The sequence below is a fragment of the Carlito syrichta genome, unplaced genomic scaffold (genome assembly GCF_000164805.1).
Source record: "Carlito syrichta isolate Samal-C Ts95f unplaced genomic scaffold, Tarsius_syrichta-2.0.1 Scaffold309294, whole genome shotgun sequence".
Lineage (NCBI taxonomy): Eukaryota > Metazoa > Chordata > Mammalia > Primates > Tarsiidae > Carlito > Carlito syrichta.
The window spans coordinates 1,162,119-1,173,026 of NW_007253390.1; the positions used below are offsets into that span (position 1 = coordinate 1,162,119).

A 10,908-nucleotide genomic window follows, 5' to 3' on the forward strand; every position below is an offset into this window, starting at 1 on the left:
GCTTGGTGTGGATCTTGCCAGACATTTGTCTTTACTTTTCACACATTTGCACCCAGAATGTTATAAAGGAGCATTCTCATTGGTAATGTGAGGGACCCAGTTGGAGGATTTATACATCTCCTTCCAGCTCTGCCATTTCCTGAATTTGTGGGTGGCTCTCCCCTCTTCTCCTAAAGAGCAGACATTTTCAGTATCTCTCTAAAATTACAGGGGGCAGGGGGAAGGTGCAGAGAAAAAAAATAGAAGGAAAGGTAGCAGTGTCAACAATAGTTTCTTCTGGGTAAGGGAATGATCTTGATTGCCTCTGACTTTCAGATGCTTCATAGCGAGAGCTATGAATATTATTATTGATGAGTATTACTTTGATAATAGGGAAGTTCCTACACAGTATCATTGTCAAAATCAAGCAGAGGAGGAGGCTGGGACTGGGGTCACCGAGAGATTAACAAATAGCTCAAAGCAGAGGGATGTGTGGAGGGGGTGAGGGAGGGGAGGGGGGTTCATGGCACGTTCTTGGATGTCATCTATAGGGAAAGTCATGGAAAGGAACTTTAGAGTAAGCCCTAATGTGTATGAATTAAGTGTTCTGCTTACCAGACCCTGGGCTGGCTCTAGGGACACAACTGAGAATCAGTGAATCAGAGTACTCTACTTAATGGGGGCTGGCAAAACAGGGGATGGAGAGTTCACAATCTCAGGGAATCCCCTTTACCTTCGGGGAGATATTTCTTCCTACAGAAGAGGCTCCCAGACGCAAGCATCGACAGGCCACAATCCTGACTTTGCAGAAACATGGTCTCCCTTTTTTTTTTGAGTCGGAGTCCCACTCTATCACTCAGACTGGAGGGCAGTGGCACACTTCTGGCCACCGCAGCCTTGACTGGCTGGGCTCCAGTGGTCCTTCCACCTCAGTCTTCCAAGTAGCGGGAAATACAGGCATGCACTACCACACCCGGCTAATTTTTTATTTTATTGTAGAGATGAGGTCTCACCAAGTTGCCCGGGTGGGTCTCAAACCCACGAGCTCAGGCAATCCACTCACCTTGGCCTCCCAAAGTGCTGGGATTACAGACTGAGCTACCGAGCTTGGCCAGAAACATGGTCTCCTAGTACTGAACACAGCCTACCTAAGGTGATATTGGTATAAATACTTTTTTTTTTTTTTGAGTTGGAGTCTCACTCTGTCCCCCAGGCTAGAGTGCAGTGGCACACTCATAGCCACTGTAGCCTCTACCTGCTGGGCTCAGGCGATCCTTCTGTCTCAGCCTTCTAATTAGCTGGAACCACAGACATGCACTACCATGCCTGGCTAATTTTTTTTTATTTATTGTAGAGATGAGGTCTCACCAAGTTGCCCAGGCGGGTCACGAACCTGCGGGCTCAGGCAATCCAGGTATAAATACTTATTAGGATGGGCTAGGTTATGCTGCATGGACAAACTTCCCCCAGACCCAATAGCTTAGTACAGCAAAGCCTATGTCCACACATAGCCTATTTAGGCTGGCAGGAGTGGCTCTGCACACTGTGGTACACACAGATCCAGGCTGATGGAGGGTCCATCTTGACACCTACTTCCACACTCTCTGAAACAGGGAAAGGGGACATTAGGACTTGCCTGGTAGCTCTTAAAAAGGTCTGCTTAGTAAGATGAGTCATTTCTGGTCTCAGCTGGAGAGCAGCCACATGGCCACATCTAAATTCAAGGGAGGAGGAGAAATGTAAACCCACTATATGCCCAGAAATGAGGAATGTCTGTGAATAACCCTAAAAGACTAGACGGTGTGGTTGTTGTGGGACTGACGGGGGCCCCTAGGAGGCAGGGGCACAGAGACTCCTCTTCACTCCTTCAATAAGGAACAGCAGCACCCCCCTTGGCTCAGAACCAAGCCCTTCAACTCTGGGAGAGTCAGACTGAGGTCAACAGAGTGAAAATGTTGAAGGTTCAGGGCAGGTGCTACAGAAAAGTCACCCAGGGCTTGTCCAGGCATGGAAAATGCCCACTAAGGGCGTTATGCATGATAATCTGCTTCCGGAATTCTCATGGCCTTTGGGGTGAGTCTTCCTAGGCCCATAAACTCAGAAGATCAGAGTTAGGCGGATCCCTGAAGCCTGGCTGCTCAAGTGTGGTCCCAGGACCGGCAGCCTCCACACCACCTTCCCCTGGGAGCTTGTGAGAGCTGGTCAATCTCTGGCCCCACCCCAAACTACTGAACTAGAACCTGCATTTTTAACAAGATCCCCAGGAGATTCACATGCACATTAAAGCTTGAGAATCACTTCCCCAGAACTAATTTAGGCCAACATCTTCATTCCACAAATGAGGAGCTGACACCCAGAGCGGAGGAGGCAGGCCCAAAGTCACACAGGTGGTTCCAATCCTGGCTCCACCCCTTGCCAGGGACTTTAAGTAAGTCATTTAAAAATTCACTGAATTTCAGTCTCCTCTTCTATGAGAAAAGGGTAGTATAATACCTCCTAGTTCTTACATGGGGATAAAATAAGACAACATCTAGACCCATGCCAGGCATACAGGATGTGCTCAGTGTTAACTATTGCTATAGTCCTAACTCACTGTTCTAGCACCACTCCCCATATTCCTTGTACGTAGCAGTTTTGTCTTAAGATGAGAGTGTCAAGTATACCGGTGCAAGGATGAGACCTGGACCCAACTGCCTGTGTTTATATCCTGCTCTGCCATTTGACCTTGAGCCAGTTCCTAAATTGTGTTTTGGTTCTTGGCTTCAGTTTAATCATTTGTAAATGGGTATAATGATAGCACCTACCTCATAGGGCTATTGTGAGGATTAAATGAGTTAATGCATTTAAGGTCTTCAAATAGTCAATGGCACGTAGCAAGCATGCAAGATGAAGGAATGATATTCCCAAAATGTCTAAAAGAAGAAGCTTAGGATGGAAGGACATGTGCCCCAGATAGGGGAAGGGTCTTTCTTAGGGGAAGCTGCTTCTGCTTTGCCCCTTTGACCTATTGCAAGCCCCCAGTCTCTCTGGCCCCTGGAGAGCTCTCACACCTTGGCTATGTTTTTCCTCAACTGATGACATGGACTCAGGGGGCTTTCTTGGTGCCACCAACAGGAAGCAAAGGCCAGGGGATCTTTGTGCTGGGAGGATCAGACTCCCCCCAGAGGAGCAGCCGGCAGCTGTCTTCAAATCTCTGAAGCGCTGTCACGCAGGAGAGGGATTAGACCTGTTCTGGATGACTCTAGGGGACAGAAATAGGAAGTTCCAGGAAGTCCTCTCCAATCATCAGAACTGTTCAGAGGCTGCCCCAGCTGGCGGGCGGGGCGCTGAGCTCGCGGCAGCTAGGCGGTGGCTGCATCAGGCGGATAAGCAGGGGTGGAGGTGGGCACCGGCTGGGAGGCTGGGCCAGGTTCTCAAGCCTGGCTGAGCTCGAACGTCAGAATCACCTGAGGAAGTTTTCAAATACAGATTCCCAGGCCCCACCCAGGCAAAACGAATCAGACTCTCTAGAGGTGGGGCTGGGAATCCATTTTTAAAGGCTTCCTCAATAATTCTCATATTAAGGGGTGGGTTTGGAGGCGGGGCCAGGGCTGAAGCTGAGGTGGAGAGAGGCAGGGGGCGGGGTCGGAGTCATCCAGTATATGATCTTTGCGTTCCTTACTCTTGTCTAACCCCCATCACCCTCACCTGCTCTGGGTCTGAGGATGGTGGCTCTCTGGGTTTCCAACCTTCTCAGAGAACGTCGGTGTCCTTAATTCAGGGATCACGCCCACACCTAATGTGAGTTTTAACAATCTCTCTCCCACCCCAGGATCTCTGTCCTCACCCCTCCAGTCTGCTCCCGCTGGTCTCCGGGTCCCTCCCCAAACCCTCAGGTGACTCAAACAGGTTGCCAAGGAAGGGTCTTGGAGGAGGGCCGTCCGAGGGGGCTGGGTCTGCCTCCCATCAAGAGCGGGGGCTCTTTCCCATCACACCCTAAAGCACAGGGCACAGCCACTCCTGCAACCGGGCATTGCTCCCACCAAATGCATCCTCCCGAGAGTGCCCTAGACGCCTTGCTTAGAGATCACAGAAACCAGAAAAGAAATGCCTGAATGGACATAAAGATCTCTGCTCGCCCTCTTCCTTTGGGTCAAATCCACTGTTGGGTGTACCACAGAGCCCTGGTGCGCACAAATCCTCCAGGGAAGAAGCTGTCACCGGCGCGCAGAAGCAAAGGGTCCTCAAGGCCCACTGGGAAAGGAGGGGTGCGTGGGATGTGCGGAAAGGGACGCCTGCTCTTTGCCCCGACTCCACAGCGCCACCTGGTGTATCTTGGCACAGCGCAAGCGCCGCATTTGCAAGTACTGGGCCCCCTCTCTGTCTGCGGACCCTTCTGTCCCCAGTTCACCCCTCGCCTCAGGATGCCTCTTCCTCCTTGCCGCGGCCTTCCGCTCTGTCCTCCACTATCCAGAGGGTACTTCCTGGTCTGGCCCCATCTGGTTTACAGCCTTCTTCCTGGATCCGGGTCTCATTCCCAGGAGGTGCATCCCTCGGCCCCTTCTTCATGTTGAGGTTGCCCTGAAAGACTGATGGCCCCGGAACTGGACAACCAGTGTAATAGAGGGTAAGAGGATAGGACACCGAGAGGTCCGCCAGAGCAGCCTGCAGAGGGCAGCCTATCTCAAGCTTTGGGCCCCAAAGGCTCCCAACCTGGCCCTCCCAGAATAGGACGAGGATCCGCCTGTGTTTGTAGACCACACATCCACTCTCCTGCCTGCACAAACTTTTCCCAGCACCTTCCGTGGGTCGTGCCCTGTGCTGAAGCTAGAGCACACTTGGGGAACTCCCAACCAGTGCCCAACCCAGACTGGCATTGTCCTCTGAACTCCTTCGGCATTTCTCCCTGCCACCTTTCCCTTCCTATTGCTCTACACTGTTGATAGTCTAATACATACAAAGGCCCCATTCTCAGAGTCAAGGAGGAGGGTCTGTCAAGGCCACTCTTGGATCTGGTCATCTGAATAATATACACACGAGGCCTTGTTATTAAAGTATCTACTTATTGTTGTTTGAAAATTCAAAGTGTGGGCACATTTTCAAGGGCTAAAGCAGAGAAGCCCAGTCCCAAGGCATCAGACAGTTATCTCTAAGACGAAGGACACTGCAACTCCTCAGGTGAGCCTCTCCAAAAAATGTGGCCGTCCACAGACTTGGCTGTGGGGGCCCTAACAGTGCAGCAGGCTGAGCAAGACCTTTCCACCCCACCCCTCCTAGGCAGAAGTGAGCTTTCCAGATTTGATATGAAAGTTCCCCTGGCTGAGTTTCCCTCTCACTTCGGGGCTTTCCAGGCTGGGAGACGTTCTGAGCACGATTTGGGGGCCTAGCTGAGTCCTTCAAAGCCAAAAGTCCATGCAGTTCCCACGCCCAGATGTGGCAATGGAGGCCAGACAGGACAAGGCAGTGGTATTTGCTTGTCAGGTCATGTCAGACAGTGGGGTTCAGTTAGAACTGATACCGAAAAGCGATTGGTTCTTTAAAAAAGCAGTAACAAATCCACTTTGATTCATTTCCACCAGACCGCCTGCTAATTTGATCTCTCCAATCAAGTTTCCCCCCAGCCCCAAGGGAGTGACAGGGCTCCATAGACACAGGATCGGGACATCAGAATTCCAGTCTAAATAGCTTTATTGACCAGATGAGAAATCAGCTTGAATACAGCCCGTGCCTGCAGCGCTTTCAGTGGACAGCTCCAGATAGTGTCGTCCTTTCGATGGATGGGAGCCGTGAGGCCCGGCCCCTCCCCCTTCTGCCTGCCGCTCTGACCTGGGGCCTGGAAAGGACAGAATGCTGTGTGGCCAAAGAAGGGTCCCTTAGAAGGGTGGAGTGGAAGGGGGGCCTTGGGTTGGAGGGAAGGTCCCAAGGACTGGGGGCAGCGGAAAGGGGTGTCCGGAGGAAGACTGAGGCTGGGTCAGCTTCCCTCCACGTCCAAGGACCAAGCAGGCATGGCGAAGACAGAGCCCTAGCCTGGGCTCTGCTGACCACAGCTTCAGGACCCAGGGTTAGGGCCAGAGCTGACCACCCAAAGACTTGGGCCACTGATAAATGCTACTGTGTGTTTCATTAGGATGCCTCCATCAAGCAGGGAACTGGCTATCTGATGAGGTCAGACAACACCCTGACTGTGGGGTCTTTCGCCCTGGGTTGTTCTCCACTTCAAGTTCTACAAAGGCCCAAGGCCAGAGGCCTAGAGAAACAGGGTTTCTATGACCCTACCCTCAGGCCTCTCTGCCTCCCATCGTGATTCCCCAACCTGGAACTCCCTAGGCTTATTCTGAGGTACACCAAGAAGCCCACACTCTCCCGACCCTGCTTCTCTACCCTCCAGCCTGTTGCTGCTGCTCCTCTGGGCTCCAAGGTGTGGGCTCAGGTGTCTTGGCCAGTTGACGATGGACACTCAGCCCAAGAGGCTAAGAACAGATGTCTGAGGGGTGAAGTATGAGGGCCCTGGTCTCACCCAAACTAAAATCACTGAAGTCTCCTACTGGCGATGGTGTCAGATGCCAGGCAGAAGGTGCTCCTTAGGGGGTGGAACCTCAGGCAGATCCCCAAACCAAAGGGAGCCAGAGGCCCAAGTTCAAGTTATTAGTGATGTGTGGCAGGACTGAGAGAGAAAGGATCCTGGAGGTCTCCAAGGTTGCTGGGAGAGAATGGCGATGAGAAGCGCAGGAGTGGCGAGGGTGTGGTGAGTAGTGACAGCCTCACTCAGAGTGGACCAAGGCCCCAGCTCCTTGCCCGAAGCCAAAGCCCTTGGGCCCGAAGTTTTTAGCATAGCATCCTACAGCGAGAGGAGAGAAGAAAGGGAGTTCTTGTCACCCCCAGCCACACTGCCCACCCTCCCGCCGAAGGTACTCCACCCCTAGCGCCCAGCCAGAACTCGAGAAGGGATGGCCCCAGTGCCCCCTCACTTCCACAGCACCCCTACTCTCAACAGCGAGGAGGCTCTTGGCTCCACACTACCCATTTCCCCTGTCAACGAAATTAGAGACACATCATCTGCTATGAAAGCACCGGACTGGGAGATAGGAAGCAAGGTTCTAGCTCTATGCCTGACCCAATTTGCCAGCTTATTCTGGCCAAGTCTCTTTCTCTTCTGGGCTTGTTTCCTCATTTGTAAAATGAAAGAGTCATGCTAGAAGTTCTTGCTCTTGGATGCCAAGGCCAGGAATGGGTTTACATTCAGCAAAGGCATAACTTCTTAACTTCCCTGTCCCCTCAGGCCTCTTGCTCCTCAGTTAGAAGTGAAACCACTCACCTTTGCAGTAAATCTCACCATCCTTGTCTGCCAGGGTAGTTGACTCAAGGCCTTTGCCACATTTGGCACACCGGAAGCAGGACTTATGCCAGGACTAGAAAGGGAAGGAAACAGTTAATGCTGCCACCCGTGGTCAGGGTGCCCTCCACTCCCCCAGCCCACTCCCCTTGACATAACCATGGAAGAAGAGCTCAAGATACTTCTGAAGACTGCCCAGCTTATGCAGCCAGGAGGTCACAGCCTGTGGTGCTGGCAGTGGAGGGAGCAGGCCAGGGACCACACGCCACCTTGTACCATTTTCAGCCAAGTGTTGCAATAGCTCGATGGTTAGTGGCACCAGCTATCCCCCAAAAGCTAGGTGAGAAGGTGGGGTTACCAGCAAGGTAGCTGTTGTCCCACAGGCTCAAACAGATGAGTCTTCTCCAGATTTCTCCTGCCTGTAGATTAGGGGGGTGAGCGAGGGCTTTGCACTTGTCTGGTGCTGCCACTTACTAGCTGAATTGCCCTCATCTGGGAGACCTCCCTGCCAACCTGGTAGAATGAATGGGACTAGATATTTACACCTATGATGCCTGGCCACAGAAAAGGCATTTGTCATTGAGATTCTCCTGGACTAGCCCAGACTCTGATGTCCAGGAATTAGGTGCCTTCTTTGCCCGAAGTCTATCACCTCTCAGAGAATGGAATGGCAGCCTCTCCCTTACTAGGGAGCTATGAGCATTAAATGACTTTATCAGTGTAAAGTGCCTGGTATGAGGCCTGGCACAGAGGAGACCCTGAGACACTGTTGTCCAGTTTTACTTTAGGAGGAGACTGGGTCTATGAAATGCACTGAATTCAGCAGGAAAAGGCCCGAGGACTGTAGCTTCTCCAGGGACCACAGAAGACCCTTTGTGGTTTTAAGAGGGGCCCCAAGGCAGCACAGGGCAAACAGCCTCCCAGGGAAAAGGGGACCCAGGATTGTGCATGATGATGGGACCTTGTACAGACTTCTCGACAGCCAGCTGCTGTTAGCAACAGCTGAGCAGACTAAAAGGCTGATGTGTAGACAGCTCTGCTAAGACCAGGAAAAGCAAGAGACAGGCACAGTTGGACAGGACAAAACAAAGCCTTTTAAGGGCAAAGAGAATCCCTCAGCACAGCCCACCCAGTGCCCAGGCTGGAGGATGAGAAATGAAACTGATTCCCTTAGACTTCCTCGCCATCTGACCTCACACACTGGCTCCTCCTCCTGTGTCCAAGGGACAGTGGTGGAATCCAGAGAACTGAGATGAGGAGACCTGGGCCTCAGTCCTCCCCTCAGTGCTGGTGCAGCCTCAACAGTCACCCAGCCTTTGCTGCCTCCTCTGTAAAGCAGGGACTGCTACCCCAAGCTCTCCAGGCTGGAGAAGGACTGAATCACAGCCAGATCACCACCTATCCTCACATTTCCTAGCCATCCTCCCCCCGCAAATGAAGCTCAATCACTTTGTTCATTCATACAGCACCTAAAAGTACTCCCAGCTCCTCAATATTTATTGACCTAGGCAATTGAGAGGTGGGGTCTTCTCCCTACCTTTTCCACTTGAATGCAAAATTCTCTTATCCTATTCCCCCGCCCCACCTTTCTTAAAGATGGGGTTTTGCTGCTCTTTCATCCAGTCTAGAATGCAGTGATACAATCATGGCTTACTGCAGTTTTGACCTCCTAGGCTCAAGCTAGCCTTTCACCTCAGTCTTCTGAGTAGCTGGGACTGCAGGTGTGTACCACTACGTCAGACTAATTTTATTTTTGTAGAGACAGAGTTGCGCTGTGTTGCCCAGGCTGGTTTCAAACTCCTCGACTCAAGGGATCCTCCCATCTAGTGTCCCAAAGTGCTAGGATTATAGGCATGAGCCACCACACCCAGCCCCTTATTCTACGCCTTAGTACAGTATTAACTTTACCTTATACCCTAAGTGATGCAAGTAGTGACCCTTAAGTTGCTTTTTAGAAAAATAATTTTCTATTCTTATGGTAAGACAGAGCAAAAAAAACCCCAAAATAACAAAATGTTTTCATATCATTTATTCAATGGCAAAGATCTTTCTTCTGACCTCACAACAATCCTCCAAAATAAACAATAATAATAAGTGACTGACTGTATTGGGCACATACCAGGCAATATTGTGGACCATCCAGGTCCACTTCACTGATGCAGAACTGAGGCTCAGGAAGGCTAAATTTGTCCAAGGTCATATAAGTGCAAATGGTAAAACTAGGATTCAAATCAGGTTGTCTAGGGTCCAAGCTATTTTTTTTTTTTTTCTTTTTTGAGTCAGAGTCTCACTCTGTCGCCCAGGCTGGAGTGCAGTGGCACACTCATGGCCACTGCAGATTTGACCTGCTGGGCTCAGGTGATCCTTCTGCCTTAGTCTTCCAAGTAGCTGGAATCACAGGCATGTGGCACCATGTCCAGCTAATTTTTTGATTTATTGAAGAGATGAGGTCTCACCAAGTTGCCCAGGATGGTCTCAAACCCATGGGCTCAGGCAATCCTTTCACCTCAGTCTCTCAAAGTGCGGGGATTATAGGCGTGAACCAACCCATCCAGGTCCAAGCTCTTAATCACCACGCTAGGATTAACAATCCCTTATCATTTTGAGACTTGGAAATGGGTTCAAAGGGGTTGAATGTTTAGACACTCTTACTAACAGTCCTAAGAGCAGTAAGAGCAAGGACTTCAGAGTCAGACAAATCCCTGGACTTGATCCTGTCTTAGCTCCTTCCTAGCTAGCAGATCTGGGCAAATTATTTGATCCTTCTGATTTGAGTGGTTTTTATTTTCTTTTTGTTTTGAGTTGGGGTCTCACTCTGTTGCCCAGGCTAGAGTGCAGAGGCATGATCAGGGCTCACAGAAGCCTTGACCTCCTGGGCTCAAGTGATCCTTCCGCCTCAGCCTCCCGAGTAGCTGGGACTACGGGTACATGCCACCACGTCAGGCTAATTTTTGGATTTTTTTGTAAAGATGAGGTCTTGCTATGTTACCTAGGTTGGTCTTAAACCCCTGAGCTCTAGCAATCTTCCCGCCTCAGCCTCCCAACGTGCTGGGATTATAGGCATGAGTCACCACACTGGCTTATTTTTTTCTTTTTTTAATCTGTAAAATGGGGATAATGATACCCATCTCCAACCACGATTGTGAGAGGTGAGAGCCTGCTATGGCCTAGACTTGGCCTAAGTGTTAGTTTCTGAAAGGGTGAAATGTCAAAATGGAAAATTTAATGAAATAATCTTAGTCAAAGAGCAGCTAATTTTATTTTTTAATGAATTAAGAAAGGTAGATTTATTAAAGGAAATATATATTATGAAGGATACAATAGGCAGGACATCAAGAGTGTCTGCTGCCCAAGAGCAGCTATTTTAACATTGCTTAGCTTTGTCACGTTTTTCTAACAGTTCACTTTAATTTACCCTCTAGTCATTAGCCAAGGACAGAACCGTTTCCCCAGAGATAGCTATTGATAATTTACAAACCCCTTCCCCAAGTCTGCTTTGTATTGTTTTCTATTCCAAGTCTGTCTTTTAGCCATAAAGAACCAGAATGGGCTGGGCTCGGTGGCTCAGCCTGTAATCCTATGCTTTGGGAGGCCAAGGTGAGTGAATTGCCTGAGTC

The 10,908-nt window shown here is 50.4% G+C and overlaps 1 protein-coding gene across 1 annotated transcript in view; it reads right to left on the reverse strand.

The window, feature by feature from the left end:
* Nucleotides 1-5,628: 5,628 nt before the first annotated feature.
* CSRP1 (cysteine and glycine rich protein 1) overlaps nt 5,629-10,908 on the reverse strand; it is a 24,647-nt gene continuing 19,367 nt past the window's right edge. The window contains exons 5-6 of the mRNA XM_008067120.2: nt 7,274-7,367; nt 5,629-6,796 (exon numbers count right to left, since the gene is read on the reverse strand). Coding sequence (XP_008065311.2) covers nt 6,720-6,796; nt 7,274-7,367 — 171 coding nt within the window. The 3' untranslated portion in view covers nt 5,629-6,719. The remainder of the gene's footprint in view (nt 6,797-7,273; nt 7,368-10,908) is intronic.